Below are 14,326 nucleotides of genomic sequence, written 5' to 3' on the forward strand. Positions count from 1 at the left end.
GTGTGTGTGTGTTTTTATTTGCTTCATCCTGACCCATAACTTCTTCACTGCTTCATCCTGACACACAACTTCTTCACTGCTTCATCCTGACACACAACTTCTTCACTTTCGAGCTTCATCCTGACACACAACTTCTTCACTTTCGAGCTTCATCCTGACCCACAACTTCTTCACTTTCGAAAAGCTTCATCCTGACCCACAACTTCTTCTTTTTCGAAAATTCCTGATGAAGCAACCGTTGGTTGCGAAAGCTAGAATTTTGTGTGTTTGTTTGTGTTTGTTTGTGTGTCTATCGACCTGCCAGTGCTTTCATTTGTTAAGTCACATCATCTTTGTTTTTAGACATATTTTTCCCACGTGGAATGTTTTCCTCTGTTATATTCATATCATTGTATGTATGTATGTATGTATGTATGTATGTATGTACGTATGTACATTTGTCCTCCAGTTCATGTTCTTAGCTATGGGGAGTAAACATAACCTTAGTGACAGTTTTAGAGAAAAAAATTACAATACATTTTGGAACACTCATGTGCCATCATTTGACATTTTTTGGGCTAAAGTGAATAGTACAGTGTTTAATCTCTTATGTTGTATGTTGAAAATTGGCATCATGAGGCCATTATCCCATATCCAGAGGCCTAAATTATAAATTATGTTCTTAGTACTGACAGACGATTTTGCAATTTCCACTGTTGCCACCAGGATCTACTTTCTGCACTGGATAGAAGTCCTCCACACTACAGTAACACACTCTCTTCCTTTAGTAATAGCTAGAATGAGAGAGATGGATTGGTTTTAGGGGCATCACAACTGCCATAGCACTTGCATGGCCACCACTTCAAATTTAAGGAGAATGGTCACAACATTGATGCTTTACAGTGTCAGCATGATTGATTAATGATGCCAATTACTTTCCATGTGAATGTGATGTGTCTTACATGGTGCAGACTATTAGCACAGTGGAGGAGAGATGTGAGGAACGAGGAACGTTGGTGAGACACCTGACTAAAACTATCAAGTGAATTAGTCGTCACCAAGCACTGCTTTAAATGTAGTCATGAAATGAGATATGCTGAGACTAGTGTCATTGTGAAGATGCCAAGTTTCTGGGACAACATGATTATTTGAAATAAAGATGTTGAGAAACCTAATACCAATGCATGGAGATTTCAGTTTAAACAAGGCTTGGGGTCTGGCACTCAATTCATTAAGGTCTTACTGCCATCACATCCAGTAGAGCTGGGCATCACTGAAAGAATGTGTGTTTCATTGAATATGAATGCAGGCTCTGAGAAACAGAACATCATCGTAGGGTGTAGTGGGCATTGGGAGCTGAACTCACAATCAGCAGTAAATAGCAGCACAATACAGCAATAGTTCACAGTCTAGTTGGAGTCCAGGCAGAGCGGACACATTACGGCACAATTCACAGCACCTGAAGATGATGATTGGGTCAGTGTTCGAAATATTGTGCAAAACTGGAAACAACAACTTGGCTATATGCTTGGAAGTGCACACTTAAATGATTGAGTATTGTTTAGGCATAGACTGTAGTACCATTGTTGCTCACATAGAAGTCATGTAACTGCCAATATTCATCTGTGTAAACAGAAATACAATAAAGACAATAGCTGCAGAGAAATGTCATTGTTTTCATTCTCAGCCACATTTTGGTTCTCATATCGTGTCCTGTGACTCATTGAATAGTTCTTTGCATTGAATGTAGGGTTAATTTTTTTCTAGACTGTCACAGTTATCATGTATGCTTCGTGTGAATGTTTCTGGACAAGTTACAACTGTATGTGACTAAGTGTTTACCATGTGTGTTAAATATATATTGATCTAGTGTGAAAGTTTCAGTGTATTGCAATATCAATTCCATTTTTATAGTCCTTGGACATTCCAACAAATGATTCAACAGTTGGTGAGAGTGAAAGTTTTGAGCAGAATGTGGCAAAGTTCAACCTAAAATTCACCAGTCTCTTTACTGGACTGCTGGATGGTATTCGTGAGCTTCCTCGTGATAACAACAATGAAAAACTTATCAATCTGATGTACAGGTTAGTATTTTCCTGTATCATATTTCACTAACAAATTTGTTGTTTACAATGGGCTGCTAGTTAATGGCTGCGACTATTAGTAGGTAATATATAAAAATTATTTGTTCACTACTACATTTTGATGACCATGTTATCACCAGATAACTTAAGATTCCAGAATGAGGTTAAGGTTAAATTAAGATTGTTTTACTCTGATCTTGTAAGTGTGTGTGTGTGTGTGTGCGCGCGCGCGCGCGCATGTGCGTGTGCATGCACGCGCGTGTGTGCGCGCGCCATAGGCTTCTGTTCTGGGTCCACTGCTTTTCTTGATATACGTCAACTGCCATAAAACATTTCTGTTTGCAGAGGACACAAGTGTTGTTATGAAAGACATTGAACATAATGTAAATGATGTGGGTAATGAGTTAGAAAAATAAAATAATCATTTTCTGAAAATGTAATATAATTGCATAAACAAAAAATCTACTTACAAAATGGCAGTAGGAGAAAACACACAAAAGTTAACGAAACATGCAAGTTTTTGGAGCCATTGGCTCCATCTTCTGGCACAAGATCTGATGGGAAGGGAGAGGGATGAAGGAAACCTTGCCATTCCTTTTCTGTTATCCCTCTTCCTTCACCTTCAACCCTGCTGCCAGGAGGAGGAGCCACTGGCTCTGAAAGCCGCCCCCCTTCCATTTTCTTAACTTTCACCTATTTTTTTCTGCCACTGCCATTACCTGCAGGGTGGTAGCCCCCTTGCCCTTGACCACACAGGGATCCACACTGTTGGTGCCTGAGCTGGAAACTTGACATGCAAGCCAAGGAGTATGTGCCCATCATGGCTGGGGCACAGGCACTCTGGGCGATGGTTTACTACACAGGTAACCATTGCTGTTGTGTCCATAGGGAGAACCCCCATTTGGAGTGGTCATACCACGGTGGAAGCTTAGCACATGAAGTGAATTAAACTTTCTCCCGCTGGTGGCGGCACAACTCCAGCAGTCTCTTCTGAAGCTAAGATATATTGCAATGTGGAGAGGTATGCCAGCAATGTTCCCTTTCCTGGAGGCATCGTGGGAGAAACATAGGGCTCAGAGACAAAATGAGAAATCCTCCTCCCCCCACAATACTTATTTTGTTTTAGGATGGACAGGGATTCCTTTTTTACTACAAAGCCTTTGTTCTTCATTGAACATCTGGAGGATAGGTTTGGGGAAGTGGCACAAATTTAAAAAATGGAAAGTGGTTCCATTCTGCTTAAAATGGCCTCCCCTGCTCAGTCACTGGCACTGCCCACCTGCAACGAACTGGGTGTTATTCCTGTCACTGTAAGTTCCAAACAATACTATAACAACAACAACAACAACAACATGGTACAGGGTATCGTTTTCCACTGAGATCTCCTTTTAAAGACTCGTGATGTACTCCCCACTGACATGGAGTGACAAGGTGTGCATTTTGTCCATCTCCAGCAAGAATGAAAAGACAACAGAGTGGATACTGGAGCCTTCGTCTTGGCCTTCGAAAGTGACTTGTCACTTCAGAATGTCAAGGTGATGGTGTATCACAGTGATGTCAGGTTTTATATCCCTCCTCCTATTCAGTGCTACAAAGCAGGTGATTTGGACACATGTCTTTGCATTGCTATGCCAGCTCAGTTTGTAGGGATTGTGGCAGTCAGTTGCACACATATGCTCCTTGTGGCCCCCCCTCCTCTCTCTGTAAACTGTGGGGGAACACAATTCCCTCTTTTCAGCAGACTGCACCATTGTCAAATGCGAATGCAAAAAGAAAACCCAGGAAGACAAGACCCTTCATCGCCTTACATATCGAGAGGTTAAGAGCAAATGTGATTGCCTACATCTTAAACTTATGACAATGACATATGTTGCCGCTACGACGACATCGTCCACTGAAGTGACTGTGATATCACTCTCCATGGCTTCTTTGTCTGGCCCTCAGTGCCACCTGACTACATCTGCTCCTCTGGTGGTTGGGGGGCCTCGTCCTGCTTTGGGAGTGTCAACTCCCTATCTGGGACATCAGTCCCCAACCCCCAATCAGAGAAGCAAAGCCCTCCTTGCACTCCCTTGGGATGCTCCCTTCCCAGGAGTCTGCTGATCTGCAACTGTATACCAGCTGGAGGCTGAAGGAGCTACAGGTTGCAGGTCATAGGACTTCACATTCCTTCTCTGTCCCAGAATCTGGGGCAGACAAGCCCTTAAGCCCTTGCAGCCCCTGTTGCCCAACCCCGAATGTTCTGCCTCTGCATCCCAGAGAGGCAGTGTTGCTGGTGGCCTATATGTCCCCCTCCCCCTCCTCCACACACCCTGATCTGGAAGAAATGTGTGTTAATGATGTATCTTCACAGCCAGTGGTAGTGGGTGGCACTGAGGCATGACCTGCATCCTTGGTCCTCACACGCCCCCACAGGATACAGATAACATGATCCTCCAGTGGAACTGTAGCCACATTTTGTGCTACTTGGCTTAGCTGAGACATCCTTGGTACACTTCCCCTCTTTTTTGTGTTGCCCCAAGGAAACTTGTTTACCAGTGATGTGGGCCCCTACCCTCCATGGTTATTATGGTTATTGGGGCTATTTTAAGAACTGCACTGACTGTGAAAGAGCATCAGGTTGTGTTTGCACATACGTTCTGTACTCTGTCTACAGCAAACACATGCCACACAACATGACTTTGGAGGCTGTGGCTATTCGTGTAAAGACGTCTGTGGAATTTACCGTCTGTAACGTGTATCTCCCTTTCAATGTTCAATGATGAATTGTCCTAGTATGCTTTGCACAGTTTTCTCCCCCCCCCCCCCCTCCCCCTCCTAATATGGAGTGACTTAAATGGCCACTATCCTTTTTGTGGGGGGTGAAACTATGACCACTGGCTGCAGTAAAGCTACTGAAAACTTGCTCGCAAAGCTCAATCCTTGCCTCTTGTATACTGGTGTTCCTGCACACATCAGATTGCCATATGGGTCTTACTCGGCCATTGACTTTTCTATTTGCAGCCCAAATCTTCATTTTCTGATGTTTGCACTCCCTCACTGTCACTCACCTGCATATCCAGGTGTCTCCAAAGCTGATAGGGATGCTCTCACCACCGCCATCGCCCTTTGCACCCAGCCACATGGAGGTATCAATGCAGTTATCCGAAGCACAACTGCAGCCATTCTATTGGCAGCTGACTCAGCGATCCCATCTTCCTTTGCCCATCCCCCCCTCCCGGTTGGAAGACAGTACCTCGATGGATCCCCGAAATTGCTGTGGCCATTAGAGATGGAAGCGGACCCAACGCCATAATCAACATCTGTCAATGGAGTACCTCATTGCCTTTAAACAGTTCTGTGGCCAGGTCCACCACCTAATAAAACAACAGAAACGATAATGCTGGAAGTGGTTTGTTGCTACCATTGGACCATGTACCCCTCCTTTGCAGATTTGTGCAAAGATTTGACTCCTCTATGGATGCCAGTGCTGCGGGTGTACCTGGTATCTCGGTGAATGCTGATATCTACACTGATCCAGATGCTGTTGCCAATCATTTTGCTTTTCGTTATGCTCAAGCCTCTGCATCTGAAAATTATTGACATGCATTTCGTGTCCTCAAACAACAAGTAGAGCTACTTCAATTACCATTTACTACACATCAGCTGGAACCTCTTAGTGTTCTGTTTAGTGAGTGGGAATTCCTCAGTGCTCTAGCTCTTTGCCTTGACAAGGCTTCAGGCTAGACCATATGCACAGCCAACTTCTCAAACACTTATCAGTGCATTGCTAATGTCTCATCCTTGCAATTTTCAACAATATAGGTGTTGAGGAGGAAGAAAAGAAAATATTGTATGCTGATGACATGACAATACTAAATAGAGCCCAAAATATGGAACAGCTTGAGAGAGGAGCATACATATCTGCAAACGTCACAGCTCAATGGCTGTTGGAAAATGAATTGGTTATAAATCTAAAAAAGACTATGTATACAGTGTTTAAAAACAAGGAAAAGGCTGTAGACATGGATTTAGAGGTTGATGGAACAAGGCTAGAAGAAGTAGAATGTGCTAGATTCTTAGGTATTCTTGTGGATAATGAACTGAAATGGAAAAAACATACTAATAATGTCTGTAAGAAACTGAACTCAGTCATATTCTTAATGATGCAGCTATCACAGTATTCAGACAAGAACCTTCTGTGTACAGTGTATCATGGACTTTATGAACCGTACTTACAGTATGGAGTGACTGTGTGGGGAAACTCAAACAAACAAGAGACAAAACGAGTGTTCACATTATAAATATATAAAAAGAGAAAGATAAAGGCAATTAGGACCATTTTAAGAAGAAAGACCTCTGAAACGTGCAGAAACTGTTTCAAGAATTTAGGTATCTTTACTTTTTCATCGTTGTATATATATACAAAACAAAAATGTACATCACAAAAGGTAGTGAGGACTGGATTACAAATGCTAGTGTACACACCCACAATACAAGAAGGAAGAATGATGTACGGAGCATATCCCACCGACTGGCAATGCTAGAAAAAGGACCCCAGTACTCTGGTATCAGACTACTAAGAAGTCTGCCTAAAAACCTGCAAGATAGTGTACTTCACAATGACTTTCCAAAGAAACTTAAAGACTATCTCATTGAAAAAGAGTTTTACAGTGTTGCAGAATACTTATGGCATTAAATTTGTATCTACTGTTATCCATTATCAATGATGTAAAAATGTAAGCTAAAGGTGTAGAAAAATAAGTGATAATGAACGGTAATACTTTGACATGTCCTATATTACACATAAATTTACTGTACACAATGTAATCTTACAGGATCAAATAAAATTCAATTAAATTAAATTCAATTCAATTCAACTGTATCTGGAGCGAGGGTAAGTTCCCGTCACAGTGGCAAGAAAGTGTGATTGTCCCAGTACTGAAACCAGGTAACCAGGTAACCACCCCATTCAGATGGGCAGCTAACATCAAATTAGCCTCACAAATGTACTCTGCAATTTTTTTGAATGTACGGTGAACTGATGACTATGTTAGTACCTTAAGTACCGGGGTCTTTTGGCTCTGTTCCAGGGCAGTTTTCGCCAATGCCATTTTACTGCTGACAGTTTGGTCTGCCTGGTGACTGCTATTCATTTAGCTTTTGACTGGCTTCAACATCTTATTGCTCTCTTCTTTGAATTGCACAGGACTTGAGACATCCCACGCATCACCACATCCATGCAACCCTCCATGAGTGGCGTCTCTGGCGCCAACTCTTGATTTTATTCAGAACTTCTTGTCTTGCCGTACTTTCTGAGTTGAAGTTGGTGCTTCCTGTGGTACTCTCCATGTACAAGAGAATGGGGTCCCATGTGGCTCTGTATTGAGTGTGTCCATTTTTCTAGTGGCAATCAATGGTCTAGCAGCGGCTATGTGATTTAGTGCCCCCTCCCTGTATGCTGACGACTTTTGTATCTACTATTGCTTCTCAACTGTGATTGCTGCTGAACGTCAACTGCAGGGAGCCGTAACAAAAGATGCAATCCTGTGCTCTTGCCTGTAGCTTCTGGTTTTCCATCACCGAGACATGTGTCGTGCTCTTCTGTCACCATCATACTATCGCTCCCCAACCAGAACTGTACCTCGAAGACCAAGTGCTCCATGTGGTGGAGTCCTATCATTTTTTTGGCGTTGGTCTTCAGTGCTCGGTTGACATGGCTTATCATCTTCACCAACATAAGCAAACATGCTCTTAGCTGTCTTAGTAACACCAGGTGGTGTGGAGACCACTCTATAGTTTTGTGGCACTTCAAACTTATGATCCTGTCTTGTCTCGATTGTGGGAGCCTGGCATATGGCTCAGCATTGCCTTCAGCATTGCAGATGCTGGACCAAATAACCCATTGTGGTGTCCAACTTGCAACGGTGCCTTTTTTACCAATCTTATGAACAGCCTAATCGCAGACGCTGTCATCCCACTCTTACAGATAAGGCGCCTATTGCTGCTGCTTAACTGTGCAATACACATTCGCTGCTCCTCTGAGCATCCAAACTACTGTGTCCTTCTTCCTAGTAGGAGATCTACCTCTGACAACAGAGGCTGAGGTGTGGAGTCACAATCACAGTTCACATATGGAGTCTGTTCTGAACTCCATCTTTTCGCACTGTCATCTCTTGTTAGGGAGAAATTGTGTGAGCCCCCAAGGTGTGAATCCTGCCCTCGAAGCTGTCTCAACCTCCCCTTTGTCGAAGGCTTTTCACCACCTGTTCCTGAATGTCCTTGACAAATTTCCAGGCTCAGATGTGGTATACAGTGATGGCTTTACGGTTGATGGATAAACTGGTTTTGCCTACACAAATGCAAGACAAAGTGAACAACATTTGCTGCCGAATGGACACAGCATATTCACAACAGGATTGGTGACCATTGCTTGACCCCTCAGCCAGCTTCGTTCTTCCACTGGTGAATCATTCTTAATGGGCAGTGACAACTTGAGTAGTCTTCAGGCCTGTTGACCAGTGCTACCCTACACACCCAGCAGTTATGACTACCCAGAATCACCTATAAGACCTTCATCACGCTATAAGGTTGGTAGTCTCTGTATGGACCTGTAGTCACATTGGGAGCCCAGGGAATGAACATGCTGATTGGCTTACAAAGATAGCTATCAGGATGCCAAGTATGGGGATGGGATTACCAGAATTTGACCTTCAGTCAACTCTACTCTGACAATTGTTGGAGACTTAGAATGCAGATTGGTGTGCCCTAGCTACTCCAAATAAACTGTGAATCACAAAGGAGACCATGATCTTGTGGCAGTCTTCCTTCATGCTTCTTGCAGGGAATCCACTGTCCTCTGTCAGCTTCACATTGGCCATACTTGGCTGACCCACGACATCATCCTCCGATGTGAGGATTCACACCAATGTCGGTATAGTGCCCATCTCACGGTGGCCCACATCCTACGGACAAATTTGGCCACCTTATGGTGAAATTTTAAACTTACTGACACTCTATCTCTGGTGCTAGCAGACATTGCAAAATCAGCTGATTTTGTTTTGTGTTTTACCCGTGACAGTGGTTTTTACTCCTCTCTGTGACATAGGACACATTAGCCTCATTGGCTGATTGAGAGATTAGAGGAGTGCTCTGTGACCTGTTCTGACCCGAGGGGTGCATGGCTGCCCATATTCGGTGGGCTAGCATGGCTCCTGCCTTTCTCATCATTTTAGTTGTTCTTACTCTTTTACATCAGTCATTGGTTTACAGACTCACTATCGTTGTTTTTCTTGAGATTTTATCTTGTCCGCGTAGCTAGATTCCCTGTGGTAATGTAGGGTGTAGAAGCACTGGTAGCATGGAGAGGGTGCGTCTCCGATCACATAATGTGTCCTGGGGATTCCAGCTGCTTTCTGGGTGGGGCAGTTCTCCCACTTTCACCCTTTTGCCCATCTCACTTCTAATTGCTTCTATCTTTTGGTTTTCTTGATTCTTGGATACAGTAGAGTCCATTGGGTTTGCATTTTGTGCACTTCCTCTCTTAGGGACTATTCCCTGCTTGACACACAAAGGATTAAGGGCCTAATGACCTCGTAGTTTGATCCCTTTAACCCCATCAATCCAACCATCCATCAGTATACATTATATTAACAGAGACAATGCCACATTTTGACATGAGAACTGTTGTTTATTTAAGAGATGACCTGCCTCCTTATAGTAGCTCATGGAACAAGGAAAGTGTGCACATTAAAATTTGATGAGTTGTCAAGCATTTTAGAAAAATTTTTACAGTTAAGGCTTCAATGTTTTTGCAAAGTGTCCTTTTTTAACCAGCTAATCAATCAGCTACATAAAAGCATGTACAGTTGTCTTTTGTAATGGAAAATATTTGCTGGCTTTGTAAGTGAGCAACAAGCTGCGCTTTTCCTGTCGTATTATTTTAATTCTTGCACATTAAATTTAAAGCAATGTTTTATGTAGAGATTATATCAACAGTTGTTAATTTTATATTGTTATGTGTGAAAGTATGTGGAAACGAATCAGATTTTAACATACATTTTAATTTGTAAATTTGGAATTTCTGAAACTCTTGGCCACGTTCGTATTATTTTATTAATGACATTAATAACCATGATTCCTATGATACATTATTAGTTTGGTGCTACGTATAAGTTAATTTATGTTCATTGTTACCATCATTTTTCACAACCTATAATCATTTTCAGGCTTGATTTTAATGGTTCCTACAGTGACCAGCTAAATATATTTGGTTTGAGTAACTCATCACATAAACTCAAAGAAGGTGAGACATCGGGATGAAATATAGTCACCTGATTCAAGAATGATGTTTTTTCCCAGTGCCGAGTCTGTAACCTGCCAGTTAGTAAGACTTAACTTACAACAAATTAATTAACCTCTGTGTAGTATTGTCATTAGGATTTTATACAAATTACTATTATAAATGAGATAGTTAAAATATAATTTTAATCATTCATGTTCTTTGTTTCAAGATAGCAGTAGAGCAAGTTTGAAAGTAGATCTGAAAATAAATTGTTATATGTAATACTAAAATAATGTTGGATAAGCAGGTCACAAAGAAAATGGTACAAACAGTGAAGTCAATAGAAGCAGTTTGGAGCGTTTTGTGTTTAGGTCTGGACAGCAGTAGAAATAAACAGAAGAGTGCTTTTAGTATTTCAGTAGAGTTTTCAAGACTAATCTTCCAATGTGCCAGGAAGGGTTAGTTTCTATAAGTATGTATTACCAGTTATGAATTAACAGCAGTGATACAAGGAATTTTAATACGAAACACATCCAAATACTACGGGTCACTCAAGAAGCAAAGAAGAGGTGTGAGTTGGTAATTACTAAGAGAGATAGGTAAAGAAACAAATGAAACTGATAGAGCAGTAGATAAAAGCAGGGTGCTGCAGAATGGTAGGAAGAGGATTTTATGTGAATCAGAAATAAAGTCAGACAGAAAATAAGTCTTGCTCCTTGGTAGCATTCATGAGAAGGGTGTAGTCCAAGCAACAAGAAGGTTGGGTTCAGGGTTCCAGATCACAATTTATGTGAAATCTAATGTGTGCTATGGCCAAGTCATAAAAGGACCATAAAGCATTAAAAATAAATGTGATAGAGGAGGATCAGGTATGGACGGCTGGGAGCAGGCAGCAACTTAGCCAGGAATGTGAGGTACAGCATCAGAAGTAACATGAACACACTAGGAGCAGCAAGTGTGAACACAAATGTAGTTCTGTATAGGTTCTTTAGTGGAAAGATCAGCCTTTTCTTAACAAAGCTGTTCAGCAAGTTATTGGGAATTGATAGGGTTACTGTATTCTTCAGACAGTGCTTGTATTGTAGCTGTTGAAGTTGATGAGGTGAAAATACGTGAAGCATGGCCTGCTTGCTTAGTAGGAAATGGAAAGATGGGTCAACAGATTTGTTAGTCAAAAGAATTGGGGGAAGGGCGAAAGTTCTGTAATAACTTTTAAGAGAGGTTAACCTCTATATCGAGACAGGCAGTATGTCAAGATATTAAAATAACTGAAATTCCAAATAATGCAGAAATAGCAAAATTGTATAGTACTTCAGTATTGTGCACCAGAATATTAGAGGCCTAAAATAACATTTGATAATCTATATGAAGTAGGAAGTGGGAATTTAGTTATATTTACCGTTCTGAGCAGTATGTAAATACAGGAATATTGTTGTTGATTTGTCTTCAATCCAAAGACGTGCTTGGTGCAGCTCTCTGAGCAAAATAGAACAAAAATGATCAATGTTATTCACAAAGTATTCCTATTGCAGCAGTAGCGTGGAGGAACATGGACTAGTGATGTGTGTGAAAAAGTATTGCAGACTCAAAATTATGGAGATATATTTTTTGCACAGAACAACAAATGTACAAGCATGTGCATATAAAGTCATTCTCCCTAAACAGCACAATTACAGATTGAAACTGGTAAGTTTTGATAAGTTCTTGCAACATTTGCAACACTATTATGTCACCTGTCTGTCAGGAGGTAAATAATAATTTGAGGTGATTCCATTATTAATTTTTGAAGGAGTTTGAGAAAAAACAGGAAATAGAAATTTTACTTAACAATTACCAGTCTAACCTCAGCTGTAAACTTTCCCACCAGAATTATACACCTTAATAGGAAACATTAATGTGCGTGAGGAGGACATAGTCAATAAAGATAGTGTTCAAACAATGGAAACTTCAGGTTGGAATATCAACAAGGTAAGGAAAAGATAGATTGGTATTTACCGTAAAGATGACACATGAAGTTGCAGGCAGGCACGATTGAGACAGTTACACATTAGCTTTTGGCCACAGACTTCACCAGAAAAAGACACACACACACACACACACACACACACACACACACACACACACACACACACACACACACACCTTATTCATTCACACAAGTAAGCACACCTAATGCACACATGCCCGCCAGCTCTGGCAGATTGGACCAGATTAGTAGAAATCTATCTTGTCCTTACTAGTGGTCATTCAGCTTTAAATGTATTAAAATAGTGGCAAATTATCCACAGCAGAGAACATAACAAATCTAAATCAGGTGTAACCAGGAAAACCATTAGAACTGTCAATGAGCTCACAACATATACTTTTAGAAGGAACCTGCAAAGCATCAACTGGAATGAGGTGTTTGAGGCAATGGATGGTAAATTCTAAATTTATTACATTTTTAAATAAATTCCTCTTGCTTCAAAATGTGTTTCTCAATGAAAAATGTGAGATAAGACACCAGTAGTGTATCAAAGAAACCTTAAATGGTATAGGGCATCACAGTATCATGTATCACCATATGAAATGGTTGGGACAAGCACATAGGCGCAACCACTTCCATGCTATAGAAGGTATTCGTATTTATTAAGATAATTATAAAAGAATCAAAAAGCTTGAATGTTGTGTTGTAGATCAATAATTATGAAAATAAAATCAAAGCATTATAGTGTGTAGTTAGAAGGGAAAGTTTATCAGGGGACAAGATGATTTAATAATGAAATATAGTCACCAAATGGTCCACGACATTAAACATGTAACAACCCTCTTCAGCAACCACTTTCTAAATTCAGTACAATCAGCTAAAAATAAAAAGGGTTAAAATATATCATTAGCACAAGAAGTCAATCAATTCCAGATCATGCACATATCTTCCAGGGAAATCAGGAAAATAAGTAACTCTCATACAACAAAAAATTCTCATGGAGGTAGTAAATTTCAAGCAAAATATTAGAAGCATGTTCTTACACTATAGCTACTGTACTCAGCCTTATATTAATTACATCACAGGATATCTTTCCAGACAGATTAAAGTATGCCATTTTAGATGTGCTTGTGAGAAAAGCAGTAGGGCAGATATTAATAACTGTCCACCTGTTTCACTGTTGACCCCCTCCTCCTCAAAAGTTTTGGAAAAGTTATATAAGATTTTGAATCAGTCGTTATTTGAATTTCAGGAGGTGTCTCCACTGAACATACCACTTACAATCTCACTGACTGTGCATTAACATATCTTGAGTGACAAGATCTCTTCTACCAGGGTTGTGATCTGTCCAAGGCATTTGACTGTGGAAATCACAACATTCTTAAGGAGAAGCTTAAAGTTTGTGGCTTTTGAGCAACAATGAGTAATTGGTTCACTTAATATTTAACTTCTAGGAAGCAAAGTGTCATGTTAGATGATAGCTCATGTAGTTCTTATGACGAATCTTTGTTTGAGTAGGAACAAATTACTACTGGTGTTCCACACAGTTAAATTCTGGGACCTCTCCTACTCTTCTGTATATATGTATATGACCTACCATCTTAACACTGATAAAGCAGAAATAGTGCTCTTCACTGATGATGCAAGCATCACAAGGAATCCCAATAGAGCTACAACAGAAGAAGCAATAAATAAAATATTCAGAAGTACTAATGACTGGTTCTTTGTAAATAGTCTTTCACTTAGTTTCAAGAAAACACATTTTCATTGAATTATGTATAATACGAGGTACATAATCACCAATAACAGTACAGAACAGGTGAAACACAATATGTAAAACTTGGACAAAATTAATTGGTGTGCGTATTGCCCAAAACTGTAATTGAAAATCAATCCTTTCTCAGTGTATAGTTGCTGATTTTTGGTAATTGAAGCATTAGAAAATTACTATACTTTGTTTTATGCATTTCGTACTGGGTGGTTATAATTAAAGTGCTGCTACTCAGTGAGGTTCAATGTGGGTTGTAATTATGG

At 40.6% G+C, this 14,326-nt stretch overlaps 1 protein-coding gene across 2 annotated transcripts in view; it reads left to right on the forward strand.

Annotated features, from left to right (window-relative positions):
- Nucleotides 1-10,539, forward strand: part of LOC126412351 (gamma-tubulin complex component 2-like) — a 188,021-nt gene extending 177,482 nt beyond the window's left edge. For both annotated transcript variants that reach the window (XM_050081904.1, XM_050081905.1), the window contains 2 exons: nucleotides 1,894-2,063; nucleotides 10,271-10,539. In XM_050081904.1, the coding sequence (XP_049937861.1) occupies nucleotides 1,894-2,063; nucleotides 10,271-10,364 (264 nt within the window). In that variant the 3' untranslated portion in view covers nucleotides 10,365-10,539. The remainder of the gene's footprint in view (nucleotides 1-1,893; nucleotides 2,064-10,270) is intronic.
- Nucleotides 10,540-14,326: the final 3,787 nt, after the last annotated feature.

Source organism: Schistocerca serialis, chromosome 7 (genome assembly GCF_023864345.2).
Source record: "Schistocerca serialis cubense isolate TAMUIC-IGC-003099 chromosome 7, iqSchSeri2.2, whole genome shotgun sequence".
Classification (NCBI taxonomy): Eukaryota; Metazoa; Arthropoda; class Insecta; order Orthoptera; family Acrididae; genus Schistocerca; species Schistocerca serialis.